Raw genomic sequence first — 19,000 nt, 5'->3', positions numbered from 1 at the left:
CACGTACCATAATTTGTTCAGTTGTTTATCAATTGATAAGAAACTCTCAGTTTTCTGTTTGTTAATATTCCCAAAAGAGTTGCTACAAATACTTTTGCATATATATGTCCTCTTCCTCTCCCTTTGATCTCCTTGGGATGTAAGCCTAATAACAGTGTTTCTGGGTCAAATGGTATATACACAGTTCAATAATTCTTGGAGAATAGTTGTGAAATATTGTCCAGAACAACTCGACCAGCTAAGAGTTCCAACAGCAGTACATTCATATGCTTCTTTTCCCTCAGCCCCTTCCACATTTGTCATGTTCCTTTTCCATCATATTTGCTAGTCTGCAGGGTGTGAGGTAGAGCCTGAAAGTTACTATAAGTGCATTTCTCTAAATTTTACTGATTTGGAGATTTTTTTTCACATGGCTAATGATAGCTTGGATTTTTTCCTTAGAAAACTGCATGTTCATATCCTTTGACCATTTATTAACTGGGGAACAGATTCTACTCTTACAACTTGGAATCAATTCCTTATGTATCTTGAAAATGAGACTCTTACCAGAGAAACTTGCAGACTATGCAAAGTTGTTACAATGAGTTTTTTTATTGTATTTTATTTTTTAATTGGAGCAAAGAGACTTAAGTGGTGGAGGATAGCAGTCATCATGGAGAAAAGGGTGTCATAAAAACATTTTTTTAAAAATGCACAGAAGAGAAGTTCAGAAGGAAGCACATACATGCAGAATAGTTTTGATAATAAATGTTGTTTATACATATTTATTTTAATATACATTTTAAAAATAAGCAATAGGGGGCAGCTAGGTAGTGCAGTGAATAGAGAACTGGCCTCGTACTCAGGACGACCTGAATTCGAATCCAGCCTTAGACACTTATTAGCTGTGACCCTGGGCAAGTCACTTAATGCCAATTGTCTCCAAAAAAAAAGAGCAAACAATAAGTTTTCATATATGTGGAGATGGGTAGAGAATGAAGTGACGTTCTGGATTCAGGTAAGATATGGGAAAAGTTCACCTGGAACAGAGCTAAGCGAATACTTGTAACGATGACTACAATCCAATTGGCCATCCGGGATGAAGACCAGGGTAGAGATTACATGGTTTGAGGATGCTTTGAGAATGAATTGAAGGCTTTGATCCTGGCAGGACCAGATCACAGCTGAGTAGTTCAAGGGGCTGAAGCTAAGTTACCAATGGGGAGCAGTTAGGAATGAAGGCCAGAGGAGAGGCAGTGTCATCCAGCGATAGTTTCATAAGAGCAATATGGTTGGATATGCTTCATTATTTTTTAACAATTTTGGCTTCACACGTTGTGATACAGCAATTTTAAGATCTGGTTCTAAGTTCAGTTTATTTAAATGCTTGGCTCTTCGAGCTAAAAAAGATAGCTCACAGAAACATGCCAAATGGCAGAAGGACATCATTAATTGTGCTTAGTAAATCACAATACTCATGTTACATGATCTTCATCCACCAATTTTATAAAAGCTTTTGTTGAAAGTAGACTCGGAAACATTCCTTGAGAGCAATCAGTTGTTCTTGAAAACTAGTGAGGAGTTGTGGCATTTTTATGTTTTAACAAATGAGTTCAAATAACACTGAAACTGTCAAGAAGATTTTTAAATAGGTTAGAAAATTTGAGTTTCCAAGTTTTCTAAATGTGCAGGTATGAGAGATTTTATAGGTTACACACCAGTCATTCTTGCAACAAGATCACAAGGATGGAAATGTTTCAAAACATCAATTTTCAAAATGCTTTCTTCAAAGAAATTTCTTTTGAAAAGGAGCTACTTTCTCACTTGTTTAAAAAAGTCACCTTTACCTTGAAAGGACAGATCGTGTGTGTGTGTGTGTGTGTGTGTGTGTGTGTGTGTGCTTTAATATCTGTTAGGTAGAATACTATTAACAGCTATTTGTACTCACAGAAAAGGTCAGCAAATTTGGGACACTTGTCTTTTTATAAAAGAAAAATGCGCAATTCATCTTTAAGCTTGGCAACTCTTTCGAAGAAATCTTTTTAAGTTACTTGAACAATTTGTGAAGGTTAGTTTTGCTAGAACTGAATAATATAATCCACTGGGTGAACCTCTCCGCCCCCTAGACAAACATTCAGGAGAACATAGACAAGAGTGATGGGTAGGTATGTATGGATTGTGGTGTGGATCGCTAGAAAGAACTTCTGACTCCACAAGTCTCAGATCCATTTCAATGAACTCCATAAATCCACTTAATCCTGAGACATGAAACCTGTGATATGTTGCGATGTGCTGAAAATGAGTGAATGAAGGCATCAATCTCAAATCCTCTGTGTACAGAATCCCCACTCTATCCTCAGGAATTTTGTGTATCATATGTTATATATACCCATCTGCCATGCAGTCCCAGTGCAAGTATGTTCAATATTAGTGTCTCTTCTTATCAGGAAGGAGGGAAGCTTGGTTTTTCCCACTGGACTGAAGGATAATAGGAGGCAGAAAGCACCTGGATGGGGGAAGATTGGAGACTTTGGAGCCCTATAGAGAGTAAAGGGGTTGGGGAGGGAGGTCACAAACAGGCACCAGAATCAGTGGCCAGCCGATTACAAGTTAAGCACAGGAGCCTTGTCTACCTCATCCACCCACTTAAGGAATAATCTGGGGACAGAATGATGTGGTTTCCCAGACTATTGCTGCTCCTAGGACCTGGTAAATGTATCCCCTTCTCTACTTCCTTCCCTCCCTTTGCCTCATTACTCCATAATGAACTGGCATCACCCTCAGAAGTTTCCTGCTTTCTTTAAACTTTATTTGTTGCATGTGATTTTATAATTTTTTTTCCAGATAAAGATAAGCTGGCTTTTATTGCATTTTGAATAAGTGTTCTATAGGGGTGAACCAGGTAAATGGAAAAAAATAAAAGTCTTGTCCAATAGCCCAAGGCTTAACCAGAAGTCTATACACACGTACACACACACTTTTTCTCCTGTCCTCTCCTGTCCTTTCTCCTCTCCTCCCCTTCCCTCCCCTGTCCTTCCCCCTTCTCTTCTCCTCTTCTCTCTTCTCCTTTTTTCTCCTCTTCTCTCCTCTCCTCTCCTTTCCCTCTCTCTCTTCCCCCCTCCCTCCCTCTTCCTTGCACAGTAGATCCTAAAAAAATGTTTATGTTTTTATGTCTCTGTCATCCCTTCCTAAGCTAAATCTTATGACTCAGGTCATATTCTCTGCACCTTATTTGAGAAAGCCATCCAATGAATAGTTAGAAATTGCAAGAAAATATTCAAGTTTAAGGTAATTGTTTCTAAATTCCCTGTAGAGACTAGACAAAGGGAACATGCAATTATTCCAAAGGAATCTGGCTGGCAACATCCTACGCGAGGGTCAGAGCCAAGGACAGATTCAAAACTTTCTTCAAAGCCTCATGCCTCTCTCCTGCTCCATGTCTTGAAAGAAATGCATGCCCAGGCACACAAGCCCAGGAAAACCATTCTGTCATTTTATCTTCCTCGTGGATGGGAGGCATCGAGCTTGGCCCCTCCTCCAGACATGGGAGGCTTTCCTATTAAGATGCTCACAGAAACAGATGATGTCTATATATGACCTTAATAACAGCTTTGGCTGCCAATGTTCCCCTGTGTCCCATCTCCGCAGGGAATTTTGAAACAGTTGCTTTTCACTTCAATATTTTCTTGCAACATTTAACCATTCATTAGATGCCTTTTGATCTTAAGTAAGGTACACAGCACAAAAGATCCGAGCTCTGTGGCTCCAGGCAGGGTTTCCTCTAGGCAAACTTGGCTATGGCAATCAAGGTTGGAAATTTCACAACCCAAGTCAAAACGCTAATTAGCCTACCTCCGCTGGTCAGAAGGCAGTGAACTTGAACGGTGATGCAAGTGTTCTATTTCTTATCTTTGAAAAAAAGTGTGTGTGTGTGTGTGTGTGTGTGTGTGTGTGTGTGTGTGTGTGTGTGTGTGTGTGTGTGTATGTTTTACTCGTATCAAGGTAAGGCACACAAAATAATCAAAATCCAGGCAATCCTAACACAGGATGTCCCAAAATCTTAGTGCCATTTTAAGCTATCATGAGCCCAATATATAACAATTTTTTGTGCAACGCTTTTAAGATTTACAAAACTTTCCCTACAGCAGCTCTGTGTAAGGCAAGCAATAGCAAGTATAGATTTGGAAACTGCCGCTCGAAGAAGCTAAGAAAAAGAACACGTTTAATAGCACTTATAAAATGCAGTCTGTATATGCAAAGCCCCCAGCTTGGAGTCTCAGAAGCTGGACTGAGATGCGGGCCCTTCCATCTCTTCCGTGTGACTCTAGAAAGTAGCTTTAACCTCTCCTGGTCTCAGATTCCCTCTCTGGAGATGAAGCTGCACCAGAAGACACACACAGTTCCTTCTAGCCCCAGGTTTAGGATCTTAGGATCCTCTGTGCAGTCAGCTTGGAAAGCCTAGGGCTTGGGAGAACCCAAGGGCTTCTTCTGAAGTTCCATGGCCACTGTTTTCTAAACTAGTAGTGCTCACAGTCATAGGGGCGAGGGAGAAGGGAGATGGGGAGAGGATCAAGGACCAATAGTCCTAGTATGTCCCACTAGCGTCTATATTCCTGGCACTTCAAATGCTCCTCAGCCCAGATTCTGCTTGTCAAAAGTTGGCACACCTTAGACAACATTGTGCATTAGCTGAAGACTCTGGGTGCGCTGGCCCACCCGCCCCTACCAGCCACACAAACCTGAATCGGAATCCCAAATGTGTCTGAACAGTGTGCAAAAATCATGCTTGTGGTTGTATGCATTTGGGTGTGTGTGTACATGTGTGTGAAATATGTGTGTCTCTGTGTGTGCACACATGTGTATGCGTGTATCTCTGTGTGTGCATGTGTGTACACATGTGTGCGCGCATGAGCGTGTGTGTGTATGTGTGTGCTGTGTATGCCTTCACACAGCAGGAAAAAAGCAGGGGGTCTTTTTTCAGATGTTTCATTCTGAGGGTTCCCTCTGTAAACTGAGGGAGTTGTTAGCAGTCCCTGGTAGGTGCATTGGATTCTAAAACTATCATTGTAGTGTTTTAACTCTGGGATCAGGAGGTACAGTCCCTAGAAACAACAGAACTTGGAATCCAAAAGGGTTTTAGGGTGTGGTTGGAGGGGCTGATCTTGACAAGGGAGTGAAGGAAGCAGCCCACCCAGCCTTCCACCCTTAATGTTCTGGCCTGAACCGGATGTGATCTACTCAAGGGTCCATTTCAGCCAAAGCTTGGAGAATCCTGGAAACAGTCCCCTCTCCCTGCCCCTGCCCCATTCCAGCTATACCTGACTTTCTTCTACACCTCAACGATTCCAGCCTTCAACAGAAACTAGAAGGGCAGAGGCAGATTTTGAACCCAGGACTTCTGATGTCAAATCCAGAGCTTTTTCTAGTATACTACACACAGGATGTCCCCAAAATCTTAGTGCTGTTTTAAATTATTAAATACCCTGTATATAATTCCTTTTTGTGCAACACTTTTAAGATTTACAGAGCACTTTCCCTACAACAGCTCTGCGTAAGGCAAGTAATAGGGGTAGTATTCCCATTTAGAGCTGAAAGGAACCCCCTCAGAGTCATGTGTCTAAAATGGGGACAATAGCTATTTACACACAGGAAAGTGTTCTGCAAACCTTAAAGCAATAGGAATGAGGATGTTGCCAAGTTACAGAGAGCAAGACTGACCTCAAAGAAAAGACGTAAGAAGATTTATATGGATACAAGACCCCCCTGCTACTCTGCAGAGGCAAGGGTCTATAGGAAAGGACAAAACATTTTTGGATGCATTTTTGCTCAATTTTGCTGATTTGTTTTCCTCTTCTTCCTCTTAAAAAATAGTTCTTTTCATTTCATAGTACTTTTGTATTTAGATCCTCAAAGTTTCTTAGGCTGGCTAAAAAATGGCTTTTTTTTTCAGTGTCTCCTTGTTTCCCAGGTTTTCAAATTGGAGTCTGAAGGTGGCGACACCATGGCAGACCATGCCACTGAGGGTCTCCAATATAGGTTATCACAATATTCTTGAGAACATAATATGTCCCTGTATCACTTTACCTGGAAACTTTATGCCCCCTTAACACTAGAAGGACCAAATTTTAAGACTACCTTAAAGGACCCAAGCTGCATCATTTGACACTATGCATTTTTTTTTTATCCATAAGGAAAAGAAAATAGAGATAGAATGAGAATTTTTATTTCAAAGTAATGATGGTGAAAGGTGAGAAGAGGGAAAGAGAGAAAGGTTCTCATGTCATATTTGTGTTAAACCCTATACTAAGACAATGAAGCACAGTGAAAAACTCAATGAATTTGAAGTCAGAGCAAATGAGTTCAATCTCAGTTCTGCCACTTACTACTTGCGTGACCTTGGCTCATAGTAGGCATTTCAGAAATGCTTGGGGATGTGATTTTGAGCAAATCACAAAACTTCTCAGGGCTTCAGATTTTTCCTATGTAAAATGAAGAGATCTCACCAGGTAACTTCTGAGGTACCTACTGACTAAACCTATGATCCTTTGATTCACTTGGTTTATTTTAAAATAATAATATAATATATATTATATTATATAATATATATTATATATAAATATATATAAAACATATAATATATATTATAATATATAATAATATAATATAAAATAACATAATATCTAGAGCTAGTTTTGGCAGACTTAGGGAATGGAGACAAAGTACCGAACAACTTAGTGACTTCTGTGTGTTGACAGTTGTAAGAAACCTCTAATCAGTTACTGCTTGGCCCAAGTTTGTAGAATCATTGAGAACCATTCAAAACCAAATCAGCTGCAGAGACACAGAGAGAACCAGGAAAATAAACTAGACAAAAATTATAGATGAAAAAGAACAATGAAACGTGCTAATTAGCAAAGTAATTATAAAGGTCCATCTGGCCCCAGTAAAGTTGAAAGTCACCTTCGTCCTTTCCTTCCAGAGGTGAGGAATCCCCTTCCTCCTTTCCACTCCCACAGCCACCATCCTACTTCAGGCCTCTGTCCTGGACCTTTTCAATAGCCTCCCATCTGGTCTCCCTATCTCAAGCCTTCCTTCACACCAATCCATCCTCCACCTACCTCTCAAAGTGATTTTCCTATAGCACAGGTCTGATCATTTCCCTCAATAGGTAAACCCAGATGGTTCCCTGTTACTTCTACGAGCAAATGAAAATGCCTCTTTGGCACTGAAATCTCTTCACAGCATGCTCTCCTCCTTCATTCTCTGTTTTCTTCCATGGAACTCCCTTTCACAAACTCTGTGAATATTGTGCACACACCATGCTGCATCTTCCATCTCCATGCACTAGCCATTCCCCAGGTGCTTCTCAGAATTCCTGGTTTCCTTCAAGTACCAGCTCAAGTGCTGCCTTCCACATGAAGCCTTTCCTGGTCTATTCAAAAGCTAGCGCCCTCCCTTCCAGGCTACGTTGCTTTCATTTTGTATATATCCCATGTATATTTAGACACATACAGGTTGTCTCTCTTGTTAGAATGTAAATACCCAGGCATTCCATCCCTGGCACTTAGCACATGGCTTGGCATTCATAATTGCTTATTGATTATTAATTGATTAATTATGACACTATTTCCAGCCCTTCCCTAGAGGTGCTTATTTGTCAGTGTCCCTTCTAAAATGTAATTCCTATGATATCATATGCTACATGTATGACTGGCTCAAGGCAGAGTATAGTGGAACTATATAAATACATGCTAGGTAGCTAGCTGACTTTCCTTCAACTTTTCTGCAGCCACAATGAGTCTTTATAATTACATAGTTGATCAACTTGTTTTACTATTCTTTTTCAATTATACATTTATAATCTTTATGTTATCTTCCTGTTTCTCCCTGAATCTCTGCAGTTAGCTAGGTATTAATAGTAGCAATAGTAACAGTGGTGGTGGTGGTGGTGGTAGAGTAGCAGTGGTAATCATAGTAATGGTGGTGGTAGTGGTGGTAGTAGTAGTATAGTAGTAGCCGTAGTAGCAGCACTAGTGGTAGGAATAGTGGTGGCGGTAGTGGTGGTATTGTAGTAGCAGCAGTGGTGGTAGTGGTGGTGGTGGTAGTTGTGGTAGTAATATAGTGGTAATAAGGATGGTATCAGCAGCAGGAGTAAGAGTAGTGATAATGACAGTAGTAGTATCTGTTACTGGATTCTGTCTCTGTGCAGCCCAAGTCTGTCTTTGGGGCTACTATTAATTTTATTATCAGAGCACATTTGCTACAACGTACACTCACATCACATATTCCTTTTTTTTCCCCACATATTTTTACTGCTAAAGAGAAGAGGGGGAATCCAATGAGATCATCACTGCTTGGACAATCGTGGCTGCTTCATAGAGCTGAGAACATTACTGACCCACTCCCAGGCAGGCTCTTTGGCTATCGGCCACAGAATGGGTCCAAGGTGATTAACTAGGCCATGTAATTCTAACAGGACTATACTCTTCAGCTGCCTAGACTAGACTCACTGTCCCAGAGTAAAGCTCTCAGGAGGTTTCACATTCTATTACCTAGTCCTGACTCATATTGGAGAGAACTACCTTCAGCAATAAATGAAAAAGGATGGTATAGAAAGCAGAATGAGAGGCAAAATGCATTGGCTCGGGACAGCTAGGTGGCCCAATGGATAGAGCACCAGCCCTGGAGTCAGGAGGACTTAAGTTCAAATCCAGATACAACACTTACTAGTTGTGTGACCCTGGCAAGTCACTTAACCCCAATGGCCTTGCCAATAAAAAAAAAAAATGCACTGGCTGGGTAATGAAGAAGACCTGAATTCAAATCCCAATCTTGACACTTACTACCTGTACAACCTGGGGCTGGTTATCTAACCTTCCTGGGGTTTCAGTTTCCTAATCTGCAAATTGAAGGGGTTAGACCAGATGGCCTCTACAGCTCCTTCTGGCACTAGATCTATGGTTCTATCTGAGCAATTCCCTTGACTCCTCCTGGTCTGGAAAAAAAAAAAAGCACAGAGAAACACTCATTTCAAATGGGCTAGTGGCTTGAATCTAACTTCTTCAAGAAGCTGGAAGAATTTAAATCCTCCAGGGCAACTGTTAAAAAATACATAGCTCTATTATTTACCAAAGCCCAGGGAAGCAGCAATCTAGCTCTGTTCCCTCCCAGAAGCAGAAAAAGTAAATTGTAACCCTGTAGGTACCACAAAGGGGTAGGAGTGATTACAGCCATTGGTTCTATAAGATGCTAAAAATCCTAATTTGGATTTGAAAAAGACTGGTTCTCCCAAGCCTTCACAGGTTGAGGACTTGCTTTCGAGAGAAAGTCCACCAGGAGAAAAAAATATGGAGAAAAAAAAATCATCTATTTCATGCTCAAAATTGGTAGAGAGAGAAGAATGGAAGATAGGCTATAAGAATGGAAAACATGAAAATAAATATTATGTATGTGATGAGTGCATTCCAATCAAATTTATGATTCCTTCACTCAGCTCACACTATCGCCTCCTTTGTCTTTGTTGTGTGGGTTACTCATGCCTGGAATGTGCTCTCTTTATCTGGGCCTCCCAGGACCCTAGATTCCTTAAAGGCTTAACTCCTATATCATTCTCCTTCTTGTGGAACTTCTTTATTTCTCCTGGTCCTGATTTGTTAGGCAACTGGCACGCATTGCTTCATAAATCAGTCAGTTAGGAAGTTCGAAGCTTTCTTTCCCCCATCATTTCATCTTTTGCCAATCACACACACACACCCCCTCCAACAAACTTATTGTTTTTCACTTTGGATGCCTCCCATAACACATAAATTCCATCAAGGAGGGTCTTAAGTTCCTCCAAAGCTCACCTTTGGTACATGAGAGGTCTTTCCTGTGCCCACAGTTAGAAGGCATTAATATGTCTTCCCCTCAAAACTCTCTCATATTTCGGTATTCTGTGTATATTTAAATTTGTACATGTTGTCTCTCTCAATTGCAAGCAAACTGTGAGGACAGAAAGTATTTCATTCTTTTGTTTTTGTGTCCCTACTTTCTAGCATTTAATAATTGATCATTGAATTCAACTTAAATGGAAGTGGATTGAATTATGCACTTAAAATAGTTGTCATCTTTTAAAGCAGCTAGGGCCAATAATGAACTGCCTCTTCTCCTTCCTCATAAAAACATCATCGTCTCCATGATATACAGACGAGGATCTAGGAGTCACCTTAACTGAGTTCTAACACAGCCTTACATGAATTGTCCCCAGAAGAAATGTTCCCATTTACCTTTCATTTTTTCAGGCTCTCGTGCTTTACAGTGGTAATATCCAGGAAGATAATGGATTTTGTTCACTAGAAACAATCTGGAAAGAACAAAAGAGTGATGCCTTTTTTAATTACAAAGGATTATGCATTTCTATATAACTGGGAGCTCAAATCACTTTTTAAAAAATTCTCGTGTGTTTTCCCATTTTTCCTCCCAATAAATCAGGCCAAGTTGGGCCTTCCCATTCAGCCATTAGTGACTTATTTGTCCCTACATTTGTCATAAAGGGGTAACATCTTATGAATATAACTGTTTCAATTGGATTTGTGAGTGACTCTCTGGAGAGTTTTCAAAATAAGATAAGTGCGCTCAGAATGAATCAGGAAAGATTATAGTAATTATGTTTGTTTCCCTGTACAACTTTTTAAAATGCATGTAAATCATATTAGTCACAGAGCTCTGGGCTTCTGGAGGAAATGAGAATGCAAACAGGTGTGGACTCTGCTCCTCAGCAGACCTCTAGAGTTCATTCATTGAAGATTCTAGACGCAAGTCCAGCAAAACTAGGGACAACCAGTTAGGTGAGTACTCAACAGCCTTTGACCAGGGAGCTGAGTATGAATCATTTTCTCTGAACGGTAGAAGACCATGCCTAGAAATGCCCATTTCTTGGAGAAGTCCCTCCATGCTTCCATGGAGGCCCAGTTCGAGCTAAAAAATTAAAATTTAAAAAGACCAGATACGGTCATACACAATCTAAGCAGAAATTCTCTCTTTCCACACTTCTTAACTGTCATGTAAGTTGGGACTTGCTGACTGACACCTCCCTCCACTCTCTTTTTCTTTTTAATGTAATCTTTCGTTTTTTATTAGGAACTTAACAGTCATCCACAAAACAAAAATTTCAATACACACAAAAAAAAAAAACCAGAAAAGAGAATTGGATATGAAAAAAAAGCTTTTGTTACATAGAGTTTCAGTTTTTTTAAGCATATCAAATGATTTTGAAATTGACTTGGTTTTGTCCCATCTCAATTCTTTTCATATTCTTTTGTTATTGTCGTTCTATTGTTTTTTTTTTCTTGTTCTCTATTACTTCCCACTACTTAAACGCTTCCTATGTACCTTCCAGGCCCTCTGGTAGACCAGGGCTAGTTCCTTCCCTCAAGGAGTTTACATTTCCTCCTTCAAATAGAAATAAGTATAGTAAAGCAAACTTATACATCCTGCCACACACATCATCCAAGGGCTTGGTACCACCTTTCCTCTCCTTTTTTCACCTTATACTTTTCAAAGTTTTATTGATACCTTATATTTTCTACACCATAATCACTGCTCAGTATACTCTTCCCTCTCCCCAATTAAGCACTCTGGAACAAAGAAAACCAGTTAACAAAAAACAACTGTCATGGCACCCATGGTATGTGTGACATGCGGTAACCATGGTCCCCCACTTCTTCATTGAGAGGCAGGAAGTGGGTTTCTTGATATTCATTGTAACCAGATTTCACTTGGATAACAAGGTTCAATGGAGGTGGGGCTTCATACAATATACCCTTTCCCCTACTCTGTGTGTCCACAAATCCTGGCAGATGACTACACTGCTAATGGAAATTCAAACTGTCTCTACCTGAAAAATGCCATATTACCTAGTCTTGGGTAATTTGTCACTTTAGTATGAGCTTTAAACTATGCAGGACATTACTTCTCCTCCATATTATTCCTAATGCTGTCCTCAGTGACAGTTGAAATGCAAAGTAAATCCCATGGTTCTTCCCCCCACAACAGTCCAACTCAGTTTTGGAACTACCACATAGGGCTGAGTTGTCATTTGGCAAATGAATGAGAGAGAACACTCACCTAGCATACTATATCTAGCCAGCCCCGGACTGTGCTTCCAACATCTCATCCAACCATCCATTTAAATACATCAGTGACTATCGAGAAGCATTTTGACATCTTTCTCTCCACCGTGTCATATTCCTCTCTATCCTTTCCACCTCTTTTGGGATTTCTCAAATCAATCTAACCTTTGCTACTGGGAAAATGGTGTAAGAGTCTATTGACTCTTCTCTCAATTCCCATGATTCTCATTAACAAAATTCCCTTACCTGGCCACCACTCTCCTATGTGTGTTTGAATCTGCTTAGTACAGGGATTCTTGACGTGGGATTACATGAGGTCTGTGACCTTGTTTCCTTGTTGTTGTGGTTTTTTTACATTTTGATAACTGTGTTTCAATATAATTGGTTTGTTTTGCAATTCTATATATTTTAGACATTTTACAAAATTCCCAAAAGGGGTCTGTAGGCTTCTCAGATACAAAAAAGTTGCAGAACCTTAGGCCTAATAGTTTGTAAACTCCTTGAGGGCGGAAACAAGCCCTGGTCTACCAGAGGACCTCGAAGGTACATAGTAAGCATTTAATAAATGCTTATTCATTATCATCTTTATCATTTAATACCACATAGCAACATAAAAGTGCCACAGATCTCTCAAATGTCCTATTATTCTTGGTTATTTAACATCAATAATACAAAACAAAATGAGATTAAAACTGTTTTAAAGCTTAAAGCTGCTTAAGCTTAAACAGCTTTCTAAAAATCAGTATTTCAGATTTCTTTCATTTTCCATGTATTTTTGAGTTAAGTACTTAATTGCAACAGCATTAAGTTAAAAAAAATGAATAAAATTATTAGGGGGCATAAAAAGAAATGATAAACCAGAGCATTTTTTCTTCACCGAATAGACTGACTCATTTCAACTCTCTAAGGGAACAACATCGAGAATCCATGGTGACAGCCTCAATGCTAAGCATCTAAATGAGTAAAAATTAGTTAATATCTTTCTGTGTTATAACTACACAGCAGGTTATTCAGGGGTTGCAGGCTGAAGTCAGAGAAAAGTTCAAGGAAGGAGCCCTTGGGACCCTGTGCTTGTAGTGGAGAAGTGACTGTCCGTGGAGGTGGAACTGCCGATAACCTCTCCCTTGAGCAAAAATAAAGAGCCTTGTTGACCACAGGTCAAGCTGAAAGAAATATGAAATGTAAGGAGAAATGTAAGGGTTTTATCTTCCCTCAAAGTCTCACCTGACACCCCCACACACCTGGTCCCCAATCAGCCAAGGAAGAACTGGCTAGAAATAGGGAAAACAACAGGAAAGGGAGAAGTACTCATTAACTAAGAGAAATGAAGAAAACTTGGGGTTTTTTTCCACTTAGGGCTCATCCTCTTTTTCTTACCATGACAACAAAAGTGAAACTTCTAATAGGAAAAGTGATAAGTGCCCAAAACCAAAGACAGGGTTAAGGATTTTCATTCCTCCTTTTCATTATTGTGTCTCTCTGTAATATTAATGTAAGGTTAATGGGGGGTAGGGGAAAGAGTTAAAGATCTTCCCCTCCAATTAACAGGCCTCAATACCTTTTGTTAATTTCTATTGAGGCACTGGGTCAGAGAGTCCTGCCCTCCAGCTCTGAAAAGTGTATAAATCCTCTGAGGTGAGGTTTTACTTTGGGGCTTACTCATTGAAAGTGTTTGTTTGGCCAGATGAAACTCTGGGCAGCCACTAAGGAGCCCCCCTGGCTTGGAAAAGCCAGATGTCAGTGCTTCTCTCTCTGGTAACTATATATGTATGTAATGGTCAGACAGCTGGATCTGTCTGTTGGTCTGTGATACATGCATTGCTTATGGTCAGGCAGTTGGATCTGTCTGTTGGTCTGTGATACATGCATTGCTTATGGTCAGGCAGTTGGAAGCCCTGTCTGTTGGTCTGTGATACATGCATTGCTTATGGTCAGGCAGTTGGATCTGTCTGTTGGTCTGTGATACATGCATTGCTTATGGTCAGGCAGTTGGAAGCCCTGTCTGTTGGTCTGTGATACATGCATTGCTTATGGTCAGGCAGTTGGATCTGTCTGTTGGTCTGTGATACATGCATTGCTTATGGTCAGGCAGTTGGAAGCCCTGTCTGTTGGTCTTTATTTCTCTGCTTGTATTTTCTCTGTTGGCATATATGTTTGATTAAAGTGATTATTGACTCCTCAAAAGTTGCTTTCTTTTTAGAAAAGTAGATCTAAGAACCTGTACAGCAAGCTCTCCTGTGCATGCTGGGGTCCTTGCTGTTACACCCTCCCCCCCAACACCACCCTAACCCCAACGTCTTTATTTCCATAAAGAACAGCACCATCCTTCCAGTTACCCAGGTTCCCAACTTGGAAGGATGATTTTCATCTTCTCTTTCTTCCTTCTCTAATAAAGTGTCAAGTCGTGTCAATTCCATTTCAACACCTCTCTCAGTCCCTTTTCTCAGCTCACAACACATATACCCTAGTCCAGGTCTCTTATTACCTTTAGCCTGGAGTATTGCAAAGACTCCTAACTGGTTTCCTTAACTCAGGTCTCTATTCCTTCCACCCCCATCTTGCCCTATTGTCAAATTGATATTATTACAACACAGATCTGATCACATCACTCCAGTGCCTTCATATTACCAGTAAGGTTAAATAAAAGACCAGACATGGTGTATGCCTATAATCCCTGCTTCTAGGGAAGGTTGAAGCAGACAGATAACTTGGGTTCTGGCTTTTAGCGACTTAAATCAAAATAGTGAATTTCTGTGAATTAGGAATCCACCAGGCTACCTAAGGAAGGACAAACTGACTCAGGTGAAAAACAGAGCAAACCCAAGCTCCCATACCAATCATCAGTGGGGTCTGGACCATGAATGGCTATTAGATTTCCAACCTGAGTGAGATAGGTAGATCCAATCTCAAAAAGCTAAAATACAAACTCTTCTATTTAATATTGACAACCTAGTTCCAATCTACCTCCAGTTGTTAAATATTACTTGCCTTCACACAATCTTTGCTCTAGCCCAGGGGTGGGGAACTTGCGGCCTCAAGGCCACATGTGGCCCTCTATGTCCTCAAGTACAATCCTTTGACTGAATTCAAACTTCACAAAACAGATTTGAAGCCTTGATTCCCCTCATTGCTGCTTCCTCCGTTCCAAATTACCTTGCATTTATTAAATATAGCGAAGGGATGAGGCTGCCATGGATGAGTGGAACAGAATTTTAATTTGGAATCTTAGGCAATAAATAGATTGCCATACTCTTCACAGTAGCAATGATGATGCTGATTTGATTATCAACATCTGACTGAGAGGTGAAAAAAGGGGGCTGAGGGGCATAGCTCTTGAGGAGACAGAAAGTGCTTGGTCTCACCCAAATCAAAGTGGACAGATCACTAGAGTTAAGAGGTGCTGTCCTGTGCCTTATTTCTTCTCTATATACACTTTTTCTTTTTTTTATCAATAGCAATGATTCAATTATCAATTTTACACAGATGACCCCCCCCCATCCATGTAATAATATTCATCACTCATCTCCCTCCTGACCTCTCATCCAATATCTCCAACTGCCCATTTGCCATCTCAGCCTGATGTCCTCCACAGAACATCTCTAAGTCATCTTGGCCAAAAAATAACCTTTTATTTTTCCTACAAACAAACACAGGGATGATGACACTCATATTCAAAGTCATATACCTCACCTGAAAGGGAACCAGAATCCAAATTTCCTATCTCTCTATTTCCATTTCTCTATGTTGTTTCTTTTCCACTAAAATTCTTACTATTCTAAGTTCTCATTTGGAGCAGGAAACAATCCCTTTCTGAGTTCTTGTCCAAAAGGTCCATCACTTAGCCTCCATTTTTTCTATCTCTACTTTCTATTCCTTTTAATATGAAAAAGAAGCCTTTGATTAGAATCTAGAAAGCAGTCCACTATATGGACAAAAGAGGAGGCCTAGGACATGGACCCTAAAATTTGATGGGAAACAATTTCCCAAGAGTAAGAAAATAAAGCAGTATTTTAAACAAATTAATAAAAGTTAACAAAGTACTATTCTTATGACTACCTGTCCAAGAGGATAATTACTTCTCATCAAAATTCTAACAGGCAACTCTTCTATGAAAGCCACTTAGATCCTAACAGATGACTAGAACCCATATTTGAAATTTGGCACCACATTCATCTTCCTCCAAATGCCTTTTTACTTTCTTCTATGTATACATGCTTATACATTTATACATATATATATAGATATACGTAGTTTGTATTTACATATACATATATATATATAATTTGTGAAAGCTAGATTCTGAGTCTAATGAGCAAGGATGATTCATAAATCTATATTTTAACATATTATTGACATTTGCCTCATGTTAAAAAAGTTAATAGAAAACATACTGTGTCTCCATTTTTTTCTGTCTCCATTTTTTTGTGTGTCTCCATTTTTAATGATAAAATAGATAGTAAAGTAAATTTTCTTGATAAAGTAAATTTCAAAATAACAACTATCATTTCATGTTTGAGTCTGGTGATCCTGCTGTGTCCACTTTGAAGTCAGACTAGTAAAACAATTCTGGTCAATTCACTTCAACATTTATTAAGCATCTATTAAGTTGCAAGATTAAGTTCTAGGTGCTGAGAATATAAAGGCAGAAACAAAAGCATTCTCTGTCTGGGAAACATAAAAGATGAGTATTATCCAGATTTGAATATCAAGGTGAAACAGAGATCCAAAGTACTCCAAGGAAATTAGAGGAGAGTGAGATTACCTTCAGCAGGATTCCATCAAGGAAAGTTTCATGAAGGATTTTTAAAGGCAGTGATGACAATTGAATAGAAGGTCAACCTAGATGAAGAGACCAGGGAATACACCAATCTAGGTGAAATATAGGGTGCCTAAGGGAGGACAACAAGGAGTAAATAAGAGTAGAAAGGAAGGTTGGGATAAGATTGTGAAGAGATTAAAGTAGGCAGCTTCCATTTGTATTTTATTCTTGGGACAACCGAGAGGGTCAGGTTAGGGAACGAGATGTATGAAGTTGGATACACTGAGTTTAAAATGCTAGGAGTCCATACAGATGTATTTGGGCTGGTTACATATACCTGGAGTATGAAACAAACTTTAAAAGGTAGACTAGGGTGAGGTGGAGCCAAGATGGTAGAGAAAAGGCAGAGATTCACCTGAACTCTCCCCCCAAACCCTCCCAAAACCTTTAAATAACACCACAAATGGGCAGAGTGAAACAATTTTCTAGCCCAAGAAAACTTAGAAGGTCAGTAGAAAAGGTCTGTTGCACTGGGGCAAGAGTGGAACGCAGTCTGGTGCAAGCTACATCCCAGCACACTAGCAGGAGGCCTAGAGTGTGTGTGTGACTGAATTAGAGGTAGCAGTGGTGGTTCCAGATCTCTCAGAGAGTAAGGAGTCAGACAACTGGTCAGAAAGAGATTACTGGGGTCCTCTTGCTGGAACCAGGGACAAGACTTTGTTGCATTGCCCATACTCAACTCTGGGTCTAGTCTTGGGTCTCAGTCCCAGGGTGAGAAGGAAGACTAGCCCACTGGAGCTTGTGCCCACAGGGAAATTGGGACCCTAGTCACAATTCCAGGGTTGAAAAGAATGCTTATGGTCACTCACAGACCAGAGCACAGAATAGGAGTAGTAAACACATCTCTCCCTATCAAGGCTGGGAAACCTGTGGCATTAAGGTGCCACAGTCCTTTGACAGAATCCAAACTTCACAGAACAAATCCCCTTACTAATAATTTGTTCTGGAAAACTTGGACTCAGTCAAAAGGCCTCACCCAAGGACCTAGAAGGTCACATGTGGCGTTGAGGCTGCAGGTTCCCCTCCTCTGTGACTAGATCATACCACCTTGGAAGAACCAAAAATTCACAGATCCCCAGAATTATCTCTGAAAACAGCTGCACAAACACCCTGAAGCTTAGGACAGTGCCCTTTCCACTTTGGAAGCAGAGTCTCACTTTAGCATATAGTTAAAAGTCAAGAAATAGGCTGGAAAAATGAGCAAATAGCAGAAAGAAATCTTGACCCTAGAAAATTACCATTGTGACAGGGAAGATCAAAAGGCAAACTCAGGAGACATCAAAGTTAAAACTCCTACATCCAAAGCCTTAAGGAACAAAATTGGCCTCAAGTCATGAAAGATCTCCAAAAGAATTTTAAAAATCGAGAGTAAGAGATGTAGAGGAAAATTTGAGAAGAGAAATGGCACCTTTGACAAAGGATGATATTAATGCTAAAAAAAAAAAACCTACACAACAAAGACATAAAAAAACCTTTTAATATATGATAACGTATATATCTAAAGCCAAAAGCTAGCATTCTATGCAATAGGGAAACACTAGAAACTTTCCTAGTAAGTACAGGAGTAAAGCAATGATGGCCATTTTCCTCACTGTTATTTGACATAATTGTAGAAATGCTAGCAAGAGAAAAAATGAAAGACACAGACACATTTCTTATACATTAAAAAGTCATTTAAAAATTTCTAAAGAACAAAGAGTAGTAAAAGCTATTTATATTTGCTGACAGTGTAATGGTTTACTTAAGAAATACTGAAGAATATAAAAAGGAGCTGATTCTGCATATCCACTCTGTGAAGACCATTATGCTAGGTAATTAAGGATTGAAAGATTTCAATTACACAGACCTTGCTTTCAAGGAGTTTAGCAGATAATGATGGAAGATACAAATGAGCAATATGGTATAGTGGAAAGTACATTATTGATCCAGAGTCCAAGGAGTTGGGGTCAAATTCTGGCTCTGTGCTTGATACCTTTGAGACTTTGGGCAAATCGCCTTTCCTCTCTCAGTCTTGGTTTCCTCAGCTGTAAAATAAGGCAGATGACCTTGAAGGTCTTTTTCTTAAGATTTAGAGTTGGTAGTCCAAAAAGAA

The 19,000-nt window shown here is 39.8% G+C and overlaps 1 protein-coding gene across 2 annotated transcripts in view; it reads right to left on the bottom strand.

Moving 5' to 3' along the window:
* Positions 1–19,000, bottom strand: part of C6H4orf51 (chromosome 6 C4orf51 homolog) — a 66,692-nt gene that overhangs the window by 44,712 nt on the left and 2,980 nt on the right. For both annotated transcript variants that reach the window (XM_072621177.1, XM_072621176.1), the window contains exon 2: positions 10,245–10,321. In XM_072621177.1, coding sequence (XP_072477278.1) covers positions 10,245–10,321 — 77 coding nt within the window. The remainder of the gene's footprint in view (positions 1–10,244; positions 10,322–19,000) is intronic.

This window comes from Notamacropus eugenii, chromosome 6 (assembly GCF_028372415.1).
Source record: "Notamacropus eugenii isolate mMacEug1 chromosome 6, mMacEug1.pri_v2, whole genome shotgun sequence".
Lineage (NCBI taxonomy): Eukaryota > Metazoa > Chordata > Mammalia > Diprotodontia > Macropodidae > Notamacropus > Notamacropus eugenii.
The sequence above is the reverse complement of the archived record's forward strand: the minus strand, read 5'-3'. Positions and strand labels throughout refer to the sequence as shown.